Source organism: Nuphar pumila, chromosome 10 (assembly GCF_984573655.1).
Source record: "Nuphar pumila chromosome 10, dmNupPumi1.hap1.1, whole genome shotgun sequence".
Lineage (NCBI taxonomy): Eukaryota > Viridiplantae > Streptophyta > Magnoliopsida > Nymphaeales > Nymphaeaceae > Nuphar > Nuphar pumila.
Window position 1 is genome coordinate 13,953,027 of NC_143258.1, and position 17,425 is coordinate 13,970,451.

Here is a 17,425-nt window from a genome sequence, read left to right on the forward strand (position 1 = left end):
TTAATTCTCTACAATTTTGAAAGGTGGTTGCCTCACCATATTTCCCAAGTTTGATCCATTATTTATGCCCATCGAAGATTTCAACCATAGCATTCAGTAGATGAGGTTAAGATTTTGACAGCACAAGAGAAAGCACATTCAGTTCCACAGATCATTTGTCTGACAGTTACCTCACTATTTCAATGATGCAGACCCAGGAAGAAGTAAGGAATAAAAAATAGGAAAATGATAGAAACAGGAATGTGAAAAAGCATAAGACCACATCCACATTGTTTTCGTCAAATAATTATCAGATACATTATCAACATGTGCATGTGACTAGATTGTAATTTTAGCAACCACCCAAGCAAAGGACATAAGAAGTCAAGTTGCTAAAGCATTTGAAGTAAAGGAGATCACCTGAAGTGCAATCTTCAAGCAAACATCACGAATTGGAGGTCTTACTAAAATTAAATTCCATACGGCACTAAGGCCCTGAGTAACTCGGTCACCAGATTGCAATTCCTTATTGCACCTCTCATTATTGCCAGGAGAGCATAGACACTCTAATAATTTGAATGCTGGCGTTGGAAGATAAGGTGCTTCTCCAAATAGTCTACTAAGAGATTTGTCAGAAGCTGGGAGGGAGTCCCGTAGAGTTTCAGCCTATAGATACGCGCATGCACGCATAGATACAGCAAACAAACACACATGTATGTGTAAACACATGCACAAGAAAAACATCACAGTTACTGAATGAGAAAAGCAATGTTCTGCTACAAACTGAAAAACCAATTGTACTAGTGTAAAAAGCATGAGGCTGAGGTGTACGCAGAGGGCACTCAGGTGGAGAAAGGACATACCACAGTCAGAAGGAAGGTTTCATAAACGGAGGTTGCAGTAGTAGATGTAAAAAAGTCATGTTCCTGCTCAGCCTCAACGAAGAGCCTGTAGAGTACACGCACTGTCAACTCATGTCCCTGGAGACATGAGAAAATGGAAGTCAGTCATAATGGAGAATACGTATGTTATGTTGTATCCACTTATGTGCAGGTCTCTACTTAACATGATCACAAAATATTGATCGTGCTTTCACAGAACACAGAAATGCAGGAGATTTCTTTGGAAAGTAACGAATCCCTCCCACATCTCTTCATCTGCAAAATATTCTTGACTGTGTGAATGATTAAGTATGATAACATTTTGTTTAGCATAAGAGGGGGTCATTAGGAAAGAAGCATTTAGGAAACATAGAGATTTTCAACATGCCAATCATTTCATTTAAAGCAGAAGACTATCTCTTCTAACACAACACATGTAACATACTGATGCCACAAAAACCCCTTTTTTTAAATTATCTTGCATTGGGGTGCACTCTTGAGAGACCAATCAAGCGAAATTACAGCTCTTGGCTAAGGGTGAGGCCCCCAAATGGTCCTTATCTCATGTCTAGAGGTCAAGATATTCAACTTTGGATTCAATGTTTATTCTTATAAACAAGGCACTCTTCATTTTTCAGGCATCCTTCTATAGCTAAGGTCTTGTTGTCGTTGACTAATCTAGCAAATCACATTTAAGCCTTCTTACTTAACAAAATCCAAACCCTGAATATGGTGCCACACGCCTCATTTCATTTCACTTGCTTGATTATGGTTTCAAGCTCTTTGTTTCTCACCCATTTCCCAATTAGGCTATCCCTGGTCTACGATTTTCTACAGTAATATCAAATTTTGCCTAATTTTAAAATTTAATAAATGTAATTTTTATTAAATAAATATTTTTATTATTATTTAAATTGACTTAATATATATTTGTGGCTGACATAATATGGATCCTAATATTGGATCTTCGACCCTTTGGGCCGAGATCCAAGATCCATATGACGTTAGATGGATCCAAATATGGATCTTGGATCCTTTGGGCCAAGATCCAAGATCCATTTGTATTGGGATAGATAAGTTTTTTTTTAAAGAAATTTTTTTTATTACAACTAGATAATATATATATAAAAGAGTCCTAATATAGAAAGACTTCTATTTCTATGAGGAAATAGAAGCCTTTCTATTTCTAGAAACACATAGGACGTCCCCGCTTAGTGGAGTCCCATGTGCTTTATAAAAACCCAATAGCAGCCATCTCTCTCTCCGATGATTTTGAGAGAGAGGAAGAAGGCTGTGTTAAAATATATGTAATATCCTAGACTAACTAGGATTTATTTAAGTATAGTTAGAATAGGATTAGTCTAGTTAGAATAGGAATTTTCTTTTTTTCTTTTTGTACATTTGTAGGCTTTCTGACTAGTCAATGTTTGACTTAGTCAAAAAGCAAGAGAGTCATTGGACTCCCAACGGCTCTAAATCCAACGACTCCCTCTCCTTCCTCTCCTCATTGTATTATAAATATGGGGCAAAGCCCCCTCACAATGTATGTTTTTCAAGGGTGTTTTACCCATTCAATAAATATTTTTTTTCTTTTTTGTATACCCTTTTTCGGGTATTGTTGTATGAACCCTTGTGGTTCTTGTGTGTGATCCTCTTTTCGGTATTTTGGTTGGAGCTATTTGAAGCTTCGTTTGGTGATAGATTCAAGAACTCAGCTTCTTACATGGTATCAGCTTGGTGCTCAAGCTAAATTTATTTTTGGTGCATCAGGAAACGTGCCATTCAAAGTTTGGAAAAGAAGCGAAGTTCTTTTCAAAATTGTGATCGTGTGAAGAGCTTGGAGAAAGACTCATACTCATTATCGGTGGTGTACTCGCCATCCTCTCTTTTAACTCTTCACCTGTTTTCTAATTATGAGTTATTACAATGGTACATCGGAGTACCAGCTTGCAGATTTCTTCACCAAACTTCTTCCTACACCTCGGTTTATCTTTCTCCTTAACAAACTTTCGGTAACTTCACTGCAAGTATGAGACAGGGTAATATATATATATATATATATATATATATATATATATATATATATATATATATATATATATATATATATATATATATATATATATATATTGTTATACACAGTTTTGTAATAGGTAATGTCCTATAGGGGCATTTTTGTCTTTTTACATCGTGTAATAGGATTGTTTATTAAGAACAGATTCTTTTCCTTTTATTATTTTTTATTATTTCTTTTTTTTTCCTTTTAAGCATGGGCTCTATGGTTTTTTGATCATAGAGTCGTTGGGGGCTCCCCAGTGGTCATAAATATGACCGTTGGGAGCTCCCAACGACTCTATTGGGAGCTCTCTCTCTCTCGCATATGTATAAATAGGAGCGTTGTCCCCTTTCATTCTTTAATGCTTATTCTTAAGCATTTCATTAATAAATTCTATATTTTTTAGATTCGGTTCCTCTTGTTACAGCCATTATTGGCTTGTATTGTCCCATAGTGAACTTGTGCATATGCACTTTGTGACTTATGATATTGAAGCCTTTGGAGGCTCTTGTTTTTGTGTTTCTGCATATCCCATTACAGACCGCACCGCACCCAGCAGTGTCAACACGGGTGGTTCAGGGGTAAAGAAGCACCCATGTTACATAGTGATAATGTAAATTTGAATCAAAACACCAATCACATGAGGAAACTAGTATCAAGACAGCATAGTAGAGTCCCAGCATTTTCAATCATCATCTAGAAATGGAAAACTTAGAGCAGTCAGCACCCACAAATTCATTAGGAATCTACAACAAAATTAACTTATTTTCTGCTTCTTGGGGACCAAACCTAGAAAAACTAACAAATATCAATAGAATGCATAGAAGATAATACTAGAACACCTAAAGTAGGATAAGTGCCACCACCTAGAGACACATGATAAGAGAAACATGTATCTCAAAATCTATTATGAAAACCAGTTGCCAATGGCTTTATTGTACCACAAGTAAAGGACAAAGTCCATGAATGGCACCAATTCATCTTTCAGTATGAAGTAAGAAACTTAAAGTTTCATTACCTAATTGATAAAAAAAAGCAAAATCCACAAGACAAAGGAGTAGAACTGATTACCTCATGATTTAAGTAGTCAGACAAAATATGCTTTTGTAAAAGGCCCCATGTATCTAATTCCAATGGATACTGCAGGTATTAAAAATAAATAAGTCAAACAAGATCTCCCAAAGGTCATGCACAATGAAATACAATAACAAATTACAGAGGATATGTAATAGCATGATTAAAAGTAAAACATACAAAAACGAACATGGGCTTTCCAAAAAACAACAAAATTTAAAGGTCATACTACTAATTGTATGGTAATTTTTTTACTAAGGCCTTACCTTTGCCTCATTTTATCACACCGTAAGTTTGAGCAATGTTAAGTTTTATTGGTACATACGTATATACATATATATAATATACTTTTTTGGTTGTTTTTGTATATGTAATAGGTTATGCCCATTAGGGCCATTTTTGTCATTTATTAGTGTGTAATAGGTGCGTCCCATTAGGGCACCTTTTTCTTTCTTATTTTTTTTTTTTTATTTCAAGGTATTACGTTATAGTTGTTGGGTTGGCTAGCCCCTTGATGGTATAGTATGGCCTATTTAAAGGGAATCTCTCCCTTGTATTAGCTATGCTTCTCATAAGCATAGTTTGTGAATAAAGCCTTGCCCATTAGTGGCTATTGTGTGTATTTTGTGTTTTTGTATTTGTCATTAAGTAGCTTGTGTATTGTCCCTTGTTGGACTAGTGCTTGTGCACATTGTGTAATATCGTGTGTTTTTCTATAATTTTAAATTCTGAAATTTATAAAAAATTGGCTAAGTTTTTTGTAAAGTTGATAAAATCTTTGATTTTAGATGATGTCAGCTGAGTCTGGGCGTGGCCCAAGACCCATTAACAAGACCTAAACGAGGCAAATAAGATTTAGTAAAACTTTTTGTTTTTTACCTTCAAAATCGAGCGAAATTCAAGCAAAATTCAGGTTAAATTCAGGCAAAATTCAAAGGCGAAAATCAGATAATATATCATTAGATGCGTCTCAAAATTCTGAAAACATTTATATTTTGTTTTTCTGAATTTGGGTTAAGGTTGACCTGAAAATCACATTTTTTCAAAAATCTTCCTCGATGTGATCAGTTCTAGATCGGATTGGATCCAATTTGTTTTATCCAGGTTGATATGGATCTGGACCCAATCCAAGACCCATATTAATTAGGATTTAGTCCAGGCTGAGATCCATATGGATATTCAATATGGATTTGGATCTTAGATCCTGGTCCAGATCTGAATCCAAGTCCAACCAATTTAAAGTTGTCATAGGGATTCGGTTAGCCGGGTGCCGCACCTGCATCGACGTGATGCGAGTGCCGATGCGGCACTGGGTGCGGTCAACGCAGCCAAGGTCTTAAGTGTCCAATTTTGGATTTTAAAAAAATGTCGATAAAATGGGCTGGGAGGGGGATTAGGGCAAAAAGAATTTGGCCACCCCCCCTCCCCCTCTGAAATTATTGGTTTTTTAATTTAATTACAGTGTTAAAATTATAGCGGGTCAGGTACCATGTTAGGTTTGGCATGTTCATTTGCAAAACAGTTCTTGTGTAAAGAACTTGACTTTTGTTAAAGGATAAAAGAGATAAATAGTGTAAATCCAAAAATTGAGAATCCTAGATGCCGATTTTGAGAAAACCATGGGGATACAAAAACTTTGTGTGCAATTGTGTCCCTGAACCCGATATTGTGATTTGCCTCCCAACCACGGTTTTAAGGAATTTTGTAGACATAGCTGTTGTTATTGGTATACCAAGAAAGTGGCATCAATGGATGTTCATTTTCTTGATGTCCCGACATTAGATGTTGATTTCTAATGTTCCGATGGATGGTATTGATTCGTGATATCGGTCGAGGAACAAGTATGAAACCCAGTAACAAAAATACAAGTTGTGTGTTAAGCTACAACTGAGAACCTATCTTGAAGTTCGGGAATTATTGTGCTCGTTTTGAGTATATGCGGGTTTAATGAAAAGTGAAACTAAAACTTGCAAAAATTTAACAGAGACATGCATGCAAAAGAAAACTCTAATAATAACTTAATAATTTGTTCATGCATGTGCATTAAATCAATGCATCTTTACTGTTCTGCATTAGTTCATTGATTCTAACTTGTTTTGTTTCATACGAGAAATTGTTATTGCATGATACTTGCTTTTAATGCTTGGATGGTAAATAAATTATGAGATTGTTATTCTTATATTCTTCTGAATATTTTGCATGAATTTGATTTATTCTTGTCTCTTATCTGTTTGGATTTTTAGAGGAATTCGTACAAAGAATCTTTGATTCTTAGCTAATAGTTCAATTTTTTCTCAGGACCTGGAACTCAGTGGTGGGGATGACTCCCACAGGAAGCCTGCGAGATCACGTGACTTCTGTTATTTTTGGATAGTGTGGTTCTGTGATTTCATACTTTAATTTAATTATGTTCTCAGACATTGATTTATTGATTAATAAAGTTAGTTATTTGATTGGTTAGTTCAATGTAAAGATCACTAGTGGTTTGGAAGTGGTCAAGTCTGTGAGGCCCCGGATCCTTGGGTTCTGGTTTTCGCAATTGTTTAAAAAAAATCACTTTTCACAGGAATGAGTTGAGGTCGTTACACATTGTTTTTTATTATTGTATGCCATTAGTGGCTTATCATTGTATTCCTACTTGTTTCATTACAAAAATACCATGTCTAACATATCAAGAAATATTCACCAAGTTTTCCAACACTCCCTCAAGTTGAGAAGATATCTATCATCCTCAGCTTGCAAGTAATCTCTTCAAGCCTCAACCTGCCTGAAGCTTTTACGAAGATATCCACAGGTTGAAAAAGTGTACCCATAGGAAACTCGAAATCATTTATATTCAACTTTTTTTACTTTTAAAATGGCAGTCAATAATGTATTGAAATGACTTCAAGACGAGAAAAAATGGATTTCAAATCCAACAAATACAAGTAGACTTATGAGAACTCACAAACAATATAAGAAATATTTGTATGTAGTACTTTGTGTTGTGTCACTGGTTATGTTCACTTTGGGTTAAGGATAGCATTATGTCATGGGTAATGTGCAAGGTTAGCATAGGTATGTTATGTCATGGGTGAGTGTGAGTGGGCCTTCTTTGTGGATTTGTTGAATTTGTTCTACAATATTTGAACTTTGCTTTGCACCATTGTGCATTACATGGTATCCTTGAGGACTTGTTCATGATTGGAAAGTTCGTGCTTGCTTGCGGATTCGTGGCTCCAAGTGATTGAAGCTTGTGTTCTCCTTCATCCATTCCTTATTCCTTCTTCCTTCATTGTTCACCATGCTGACAAAGAAACTATCATGGTTCTTTCCTTCAAACTAAATGCTCTATGAGAGAGACACAAAAACCTCGAAAAAATGTGCTAAGATTGGATTCCATTAGAATGTAAACGAACCGTAAAAAACAGAATAGATCTATGTACTTATTCCTCAAGGTTAAATGATAAACATAATCACACAAGAGGCAAGTGTAAGAAAAAGAAACACATCCAAAACGAGATCAGCATAACATGAAAATGTGTTAAATACTGATCCACAAATGATTTCCCAGAAGCCATAGGAAGATAGGGAACCAAAAAAAACAGGAGATACTTTGATTGTGTTTAGAATAGGGAAGACCTACATTAAAAGGTCCAACCTACAAAGAGGGAATGTACCGAAAGGAACACAGGCACATGAATAAGCTAAGTCATTTCCATTAATCTAATGAAAGGCATGAAGTGTGAGGTACAAAGCTAACAGATAATAAGCAGTTTTAGGAAGTCAAACCACAACCTCACTACCAATATATGCAAGCACAGAAGAGCGAACATCTGAGCCCCCTGTAGTTTCGATACTTTTGTAAGCATCAATTATGCGTACATATGCCAATTTCTGGAGTTGATCCTTCTGCTCTTCAGATAGGTTTACAATTGGAGGTGCCATCTTATTAAGTAACAATTGAGTAGAAAAAGCAATAGAAGTCGAAGTTGTAGAAGAAATCCAGATTGTATCTGCCCCAGATTCCCTTGGGCTAAGTGTTTCTGAATGATCCATTGACATAGGGACTGTTGAAGGAACTTTGTTAAAAAATGACAGACCAGAACTAGCCACATCCCCATGATATGTTCCAAGTGAATCAGCAGTTGAAGCATAACAAGCTTGTTCATTTTCTTGACTCCCAACAACAGGAGCTGAACCATCTAAACCAGGGATTGAAGCTTCTGAAGGTCCAACATCATTTATCACTGATTGTACAACCAAATTGCCAGATACCGATTGAATGGTTGAATGTGATACAACAGTTGATACTACTGGCATATTTGCATCAGCAATGCTAACTGGCGCAGAGGCAGAATCTGTTGCTTCCCTGATTTCAGGTTTTTCAATATGATGAACCACCTGCAGTTTCAAGAAGAATTCAAATAAATGCAGCTCTCTGAAAATGACCAACATATAAGAATCCATAAATAAATGAAGGAAGCTGAAATTAGAGAATCAACTCACTAGTTCACTCAATCAAGAAAAGAAAGTATGTAACCATCAATAGAATAAACAAAAGAAAAAATAATCACCGTGCTATCACAAGATGCAGGAAACCTTGTGCCCAAAATGGATGCGATATGTGGAAGCGCATTTAAGAGTGCCACATTTTTCGATGTATTTGAAGATGCTTGAATGTTTAGAAGACTGCCAACTAAACTTGAGATGAATCCTACACTTAGAGTTTCTTCTTCCTTGATCTCAGTATTAGGACGACAAGGTGGAAGATGATGCATATTAGCAATTACCACTTCAGCTAGCAGGTCGGAAGAAACACTTCCAATTAAAATCTCTAGTGAATCAACAGCTTTATCACCTTGGGCAACTAAAGCACCAAACATAGCAACAAGTTGCTGTACAGGACTATATCCTCCATCAACATTTGTACTTGTTTCATTAACCGGAAGGGCTTCTGAAACACCCACATTTGCCTCAACGGGAAGTGTGCATTGCCCCTGTGACATTGGTGGAGTTTGTCGAACTCGTTTTCTCAATGTATCATCATTTTTAGCAAAGTCAGTCTCTTGGGAAACACATCTTCTTTTGCCTTGATCAATCACAGATAAATCAGGCATCTGCAGGTCTTTCTTCCCTTCCTATATGCATTAAGGGGTTCCATGAGATAAAAAGAAGAAATATATTTGCTAAAAGATTAATTAGCTACAATTATGACCGAAACATGAGACTTTAAACCTTTAAATGCTGCATCTCGCCAGAAATTTTATCTAGCTTACAAAAAGCTTGATCTGCTAGTTCTCCAGCATCCATGGCTTTCAGAGCTTCTATAAGTCTATCCCGCCACTGCATACATCAATAAAGATGAAAGATGCATAAATAAATACTTTTCTGTAACTCAATTGATGTATTTATTTCTATCTACAGGAAAAGAATCATATAATAAAGAGAAAAAGGGTAACAAGCTTTCTTCCAATATAGTTTACCACTGATTTGAATGATCATCCAAAAAAAACTTCCAAAAATCACAGCAGTTGCCTTTTGTTTTCCTATATGCAAATAATACACTTTTAATGTCGACAGGCCTCGTACAAAAATCATATTTCGAGGTATCTAAAGTCACTAATCATCGAAAAAACCCAAATCCTATGTCACACAAAGGCTTCAATTTGCAAGTGCATCTCATAACATGGACAGCAAACATGCCATATCACTTCATGGACACAGTAAAACCTATGGTAGATATGATCAACACGAATTCCCTAACTTCATGTATTTTTATGGACAGGAATTACATGTATAGTCATTTTTACTTTTTAAAAGATTTCATTGATAATGCATTCAACTTGGATTTGGTGTTTACGGTTTTCTGTCATAATGGTTTAGCATCATTGTTCAAGAAGTTGCAATTTTAAGAGGAGATTCATGCTTTATTGTTGTCGATTGTGAATTTAGACTATGCACACACATCACTATACACATATGTACATACAGGCACATATGCATATGGAATGACATGAGGATTTTGTAAAACAAGGATGCAGCAATGCATCTGTACACTGCATGTGTACGCATATGTGTGTGTGTGTGTGCATGTGTATGTGTTTAGTTTCACAAAAAGCCGATCATCCCTCGTGTGTCCATGTAGTGGTCTAACATGGTCAAACTGGTGTGTGGTGTTAGAAAGGCAAACTAATATAGACAAACTGGTGTGAAGTGTCACATGGGTAAGGCACACCCCAGTGAAAAGCTGTAATATTTTTTTTTATTTTTATTTTTTATTTTTTATTTTTTTTTTATTGTACATCTGACTCTCCAGATGTGATCTACAGGTTTGGGTTAATAGAAATTGGTGCTTGGATCATGTTATTCCAACGTGTATGTAAAATTTTCAGCAAGTAAAAAATCAGCATCCTACAATATACCAAAATCTCAACCCTCATCAATCATATTTTAATGTTGAAAAAATAAGATCCAAGAGTTAATTTCTACTATTTTGACCATGCTGAAGACATCTACAAGGTTAGATTTGGTTAAAACAACCTCCCCACTATGAGTTCCAACTAGCAGGTTACTTACCCATGAGGGTACCAAATATTTTTCCATATATAAATAGGTTTACAATTTACAATTCATATAAATAAAAGTTGAAACATTGATGTAATATATTGAACAATATCCTGAGTCTTAACCCAAAATATTAACATGTAAAGAAGGGTTAAAGTTTGTTGCAAGCATTTGTATGTACAAACAACTTAGCATACTTCATTTTTTTGTCACAATGACCCTACACGGATGTTATTTGCATGCTGTTTTCAGTGGGAAAAGGATTTTGAATAACCGAATCCAACCTATATGCAACAGTGCAAAAATGGACAGTTGTAAATGCACTGATATTTTTTACTAAAAAAACATATCGAAAAAATATGATCCAAGGGTTCTTTCCCACTAAATTGAGGATGCTGAACACATCCACAAGGTTAGATCGAGTCATAACAACTTGCATCATGATATATATATACACACACACACACACACACACACACACACACAAATCCAATGGTTGTCATAATATGCATGCTTTCTCATATGCTATTAAAACCAACTGCATGTTTTCCATTTATTATTGAAACCAAATAGGCAAATGAGACCTATTTCAATGATGAGTATTAATGTTATTGTTGACTTTTGTAAACTCTCTCTCTCTCTGTCTCTTTCTCTGTGACACGGGTACGGACCATTTTGTCATAGTGGTTTACCTCGACGACATAGTGGTGTACAGCAACTCTATGGAGGAGCATATTCAACATTTTTATAGTGTGTTTCAGACTTTGAAGGATAACCAGTTATACGTCAAGCGAGAAAAGTGTTTATTTGGCCCAGAAAGAAGTTCACTTTCTTGACCATGTGGTGAGAGGAGGCTGATTGAAAATGGATCACAAGAAGGTCGAAGATATTAAAGAGTGGGAGCCACCTGCTAAGGTTCCCAAGTTGCATTCTTTCTTGGGACTTGCCAACTACTACTGGCAATTCATTCAAAGATACTCTCAGATCATCATGGCTATGGTATGATGCGTGTTAGGAAGTTTGTGAGAAGTCGAAGCACGCCCTAACAGGAAAACCAGTGCTACGGTTGTCAGATTGCCAGAAGTCATTCAAAGTGCAGACCAATGCATCTGACTTAGCGATTGGTGGGGTGTTGCTTCAGAAAGGACATCCCATCGCATTTGAAAGTCGCAAGTTGAATGACATTGAGTGATGCTACATCGTGCACGAGCATGAAATGTTAGTGGTCATGCATTGTCTCCGCACACGGAGACACTACCTTCTGGGGATGCAATTCGTTGTGTGAACTGACAACATTGCAACGAGTTACTTACAGGCTTAGAAGAAGCTGAGTCCAAGACAAGCCCGCTGGCAAGATTTTCTAGCAAAATTTGACATGGTCTTTTAGTACAAGCCAGGTCGAACAAATGTTATTGCTGACACCTTGAGTTGGAAGGCAGAACTTGGAGCGCTTCTCATGTGGTACGACAACACTAGTCATTGAATGAGCATTCTTCTTGAGCAAGTTCGAGAAGTACTGAAGAACGATCTGTTAGCCCAGCAACCGATCACGCTGATGAATGAAGGAAAAACACGAATATTCTAGCTAGAGGACGATTTGCTCCCCACCGTGGGAGATCGTTTGTATATCCTACGGCAGGATACTTTGCGAAGGCGCTTATTGCACGAGTGAGATGACACAATTTGGGTTGGTCATCCAGGACAATAAAGGACTTTGGCGTTGTTGGAATGTGCAGTCTAATGGCCACAAATGTGTGATGACGTGGACGCTTACGTGTGGAGTTGTTTTATCTGTCAACAAGACAAGCCCGTCAACCAAAAGCCAGGAGGATTGATGGAGCCACTACCAGTGTCAAGCCGTCTGTGAGAGTGTTGTAATAAAAAGGAGAGGCGGAAGCACCAATAAAGCAAATCACTCTTTAAGAGTGATTCCAAGAGCCAAGAACACAAACACTAAAAGTGTATACAAAAACCCACAAAAGGGAAAAATGACCAAAAGTCATAAGTTGGATATTATTGAAGGAAAAAGAGGGTGAATAACCCTTGCCATACAAGAGGAAAACCTCCTCTATTTATAGAGGAGGGAGCAATGAAGAAGGGACCACAAGGGGCTCCCATGTAGTCGTTAGGAGCCCCAACGACTACATGTGTGGGGCCCTTGTGGTCTTACAAAAAGGTAAAAATAAAAAAAGAAAAGGAAAAAGAGAAAAAATAAAAAAAGGGTTACATGGGGATTTACCAAAATACCCCTATCGGGTATTTTGAGAATTAAAAAAGAAAAACTGTATATATATATATACATATATGTATGTATATACTTATATATATATATATATGTATATATATATTTATATATACATAATTTAACACGCCCCCTCACACTTTACAGGGAGAAGACCGAAAGTTTGCCAAGAAGAAACATAAATCGTGGAGTTGGGAGTGCTTTGGTGAAGAACTGAGCCAGTTGATATTCTGAAGTGATGTATGGTAATGTGATAGTTCCTCTGAGGTATTCATCTCGAACGTAGTGGCAATCCATCTCGATATGCTTGGTTCGTTCGTGAAACGTATGGTTGCTTGCAATGTAGATCGCACTTTTGTTATCACAGCAGAGCTTGGTGGGTGAGGAAATGAGGACACCCATGTCACCAAGGAGCCCTCTGAGCCACACGATTTTCATTGTTGTCATTGTTATAGCCTAATATTCAGCTTCAGTGGATGATAGTGAGACCTTTTGCGGCTTCTTGCATCTCCACGAGATGAGAGATTCACCTAAAAAAATGCAAAGACCAGTAGTTGAGATACGATCATTGGGATTTCCTCCCCAGTCAGCATCAGTAAAAGCAGTAAATTCAAGAGATGAGGAAGAGGATAAGAAGAGTCCCTTGGAGATGGTATTTTTGATGTATCGCACAATTCTTATTACAACCGCCATATGAACTGTAGTAGGTGCATGCTGAAACTGGATTGCAGCATGAACCGCATGAGCTATGTTTGGACGGGTGATGGATAAGTAGGTGAGAGATCCAATTAATTGACGATAGGGAGTTGGATCCTCAAGAAGAACACCATCCTCAAGTCTCAATTTTGCATTGATAACTTGGTGAGTCTCAACTTTCTTTTCATCAGATATTCCAGATTTGGTACAAATATCTGCTGCCAATTTCATCTGAGATAAAATGTATCCTCGCGGCGAGTAAGCCACTTCAATTCCTAAAAAATATCTCAAGAATCCAAGGTTAGACATATCAAAAGTTTCTTTTAACATAGACTTCACTTCATTTACCCCCTTTTTGTCATCCCCAGTGATGATCATATCATCAACATATAACAGAAGAATAACAATGAAATTACCTGTTTTCTTAACAAAAAGAGCAGTGTCAGTATAGCAAGAAGTAAATCCTAAATTGATTAATACATTACTAAACTTATCATACCAAGCTTTAGGAGCTTGTTTAAGTCCATATAAGGCCTTTTTTAATTTCAAAATTTTACCATTTAAATTCATACCCGGAGGTGGTTCCATGTAAACTTCTTCATTTAAATTTTCATTTAAAAAGGCATTTTTAACATCTAGTTGATAAATTGGCCATTTTTTAGCAGAAGCTATTGCAATAAAAACTCGAACACTAGTCATTCGAGCAACTGGGGCAAAAGTTTCATCATAATCTATCCCATACTCTTGGGCATATCCCTTGGCCACTAACCTGGCCTTATATCTTTCTAAAGATCCATCACACTTAGTTTTAACTTTAAAAACCCATCGGCATCCAATGGGTTTCTTGCCATTGGGTGGATCAACGATTTCCCAAGTTTGAGCCCTCTTAAGTGCATTAAGTTCCAGTTCCATTGCTTCATTCCAATGAGCATATTGTCTAGCATCATTATAATGAGTTGGTTCATGAATTTAGTGAAGAGCAAGCAGACATGCCCGAAAATTTGGAAAAAAAGAATCATAAGATACAAATCTATTTGATATTTTTGAAATACGATTTGATCTTCTTTGAGAGGTTTCTTCAGTTGACTCATTTTGAGAGAATTTTTCAAGGGCACAAGGAGGATTACTTTCATTTCTTCTAGAGTAGACTTGTATTTGCCTTTGTACATTTTCTTGTAAATTTTGGTCATCATTTGGAGGTTCAAAAAAATCGTCTATGAGCGATTCACTAGATTCAACATTATCATCAATGACCTTTTCTTGAGGCAATAAGTCAAATAAAAAGGAATAATCAATATCTTCATTTGGTTTATGCGAAAAAACTATTTTCTTCTTCTAAGAATGTGACATCTTTTGAAATATAAAGTTTATTATTTGATATGTCAAAGCATCGATAACCTTTTTGTTTTTCGCCATATCCTAAGAAAATGCATTCAATAGCTCTAGAAGAAAGTTTATCAGTTAAAACAAAGCATTTACATCCGAAAATTCTTAGTCTTTTATAATCGGGAGACATATTGTAAAGTTTCTCAAATGGAGAAAGATTTTTTAAAAAAGATGAAGGAGTTCTATTGATAAGATACGTTGAGATTAGAACCACTTCGGCCCAAAAAGATTTTGGAATATTTTTTGAAATTAATAAGGTTCTTGTGGTTTCTATTATGTGTCTATGCTTTCTTTCCGCAAGACCATTTTGTTGCGGAGTGTTTGGACAAGAACGTTGATGGCAAATTCTGTTTTCTTTTAAATAGTTTTGAAATTCATTGGACATGTATTCACCTCCCGAGTCGGACCTAAGAATTGATAGATTTCCCAAAAATTGATTTTTAACCATTGCATGGAAGTCTTTAAAGAAGGAGAAAACTTCGGATTTGCGACCTAAGAAGTAAATCCATGTAAATCGAGTGAAGTCATCAATAAAGACCACATAGTACGAAAATCCTCCTTTGGACAAAATAGGGGAAGGTCCCCATACATCGGAATGAACAAGTTCAAAAGGCCGAGTGGTGAAATAATTTCTTTGAGGAAATAGAGTAGCTTTAGATTTTCCAAAAATGCAATCTTTACAAGTCATGTGATTGTCTTTACAAGTATTGTTCAAAAAAGGAAAAAGAGACATTTTTACAAAATTTGGATGACCAAGTCTCTCATGCCAAATTCCAATACTTTTGTCCTTTACAAGATTGCAGGATGACTTAGATGGAAGAGTCAAAAAATCTATAAAATAGAGATCACCCCTTTTATGGCCTTGCCCAATCAGCTTCCCTGACTGAAGATCCTGCACGGTGCAATCTTTAGGTGAGAAAGAAACTTGGCATCCATGATCAGTGATTTGGGAAACGGAAAAAAGATTTAGATTAATTTTTGGAACGACTCTTACTTTAGGAACAAAGAAGGTTTGAGAAGTTTTAAAATCAAGTGTTCCAATACTTTCAATTTTTAAAGATGTTCCATCGGCCGTTGAAACATAAGAAGATATGGGCTCGGAAAAAACATTAGAAAGTGAGTTTTTATGAGATGTCATGTGAAAAGAAGCACCAGAGTCTAGTATCCACGTACCTGGAGGTGATGAAGAGTAGGCGATGGCAGCTCCGGATGTTGAAGATGAAAAAGTCTTGAGAAGATGTTGGAGAACTTCGGAGATATTATTAAGAGTTTCTTTGATATCTCTCTCTTTGACACTTTCTTCTTCCTTCTTTGTAAAATTTTCTCCAACCGTGGCCACTTTTCCTTTAAGCTTTGGGCAAACCGGTTTAATGTAACCCGGTTCATTACAATAGTGGCAAATCACTCCCTTTCTATATCCATTATTTTTGTTAAAGTGGAGAGGTCTATATGCTTTTACATTTGATCCGGGCCTAGAAACGGCCAAAACTTCATCACTCTTGATACTAAAGCCAAGTCGAGTTTCTTTTTGGCATACTTCGGCAAGGGCATCTTCAATGGGTAAGGCTTTACTTCTATGGAAAAGGGATGCCCTAACTTGTTCATATTCCGGTCGTAGACCATGAAGAAATTGGAAAAAGTGCTTTTCAATTTGTTCTCTTCTTAACTCAATATCTTCCGGAGCCACCCATTTAGGCTCAAGAAGAACAAGTTCATCCCAAAGAGGGGTTAAAGAGCTAAAGTAGTCACGGACACTCATATCCGCTTGTCTAGTGGAACGAATTTTCTCTTGACAAAAAAATTGTCTAGCAAGATCCTTTTGGGTATACATACCCTTAAGGAAGAACCATGCCTCATTGGTTCTTCTAAATTTTGCAATATTTGCACAATTTTTGAGGTCCACATTGTTCATAAACCATGCCAAATTTTGGCATGATTACTTTCTCAATCCTCAATTTTGGATTGATGATCATTTATAGCTTTGATGCGTTCATCGCCATCTAAAACTTTTTCAACATCATTTTCAATTTTAGTGAGAACAAGAGAGGGTTCGGGAGTAGTTCCCATAACAAAACCCCAAAGTTTCTTACCTCTTAGATGATTTTCCATAGCGGAGGCCCACATAAGATAATTGGATCCATTGAGCTTGAAAGAAAGATCAACTTTAGAATCATGTTTCATAGGCGCTGAAAGGTCTTCTTTCCTTCTTCAAAAGCTTGAGAGACACGCATCCCAAGGCACCAAAAAGGTAAAAGCCGGATCACAAACCTTGCTCTGATACCATGTAATGAAAAGGGGGAGAGGCGGAAGCACCAATAAAGCAAATCACTCTTTAAGAGTGATTCCAAGAGCCAAGAACACAAACACTAAAAGTGTATACAAAAACCCACAAAAGGGAAAAATGACCAAAAGTCATAAGTTTGATATTATTGAAGAAGGAAAAAGAGGGTGAATAACCCTTGCCATACAAGAGGAAAACCTTCTCTATTTATAGAGGAGAGAGCAATGAAGAAGGGACCACAAGAGGCTCCCATGTAGTCGTTGGGAGCCCCAACGGTTATAAAT

The 17,425-nt window shown here is 36.6% G+C and overlaps 1 protein-coding gene across 3 annotated transcripts in view; it reads right to left on the reverse strand.

The window, feature by feature from the left end:
* Window positions 1-17,425, reverse strand: part of ESP4 (HEAT repeat-containing protein) — a 249,664-nt gene that overhangs the window by 159,810 nt on the left and 72,429 nt on the right. For all 3 annotated transcript variants that reach the window (XM_090018877.1, XM_090018878.1, XM_090018876.1), the window contains 6 exons: window positions 9,208-9,315; window positions 8,547-9,110; window positions 7,768-8,373; window positions 3,988-4,056; window positions 843-959; window positions 400-645 (listed from right to left, as the gene is read on the reverse strand). In XM_090018877.1, the coding sequence (XP_089875003.1) occupies window positions 400-645; window positions 843-959; window positions 3,988-4,056; window positions 7,768-8,373; window positions 8,547-9,110; window positions 9,208-9,315 (1,710 nt within the window). The remainder of the gene's footprint in view (window positions 1-399; window positions 646-842; window positions 960-3,987; window positions 4,057-7,767; window positions 8,374-8,546; window positions 9,111-9,207; window positions 9,316-17,425) is intronic.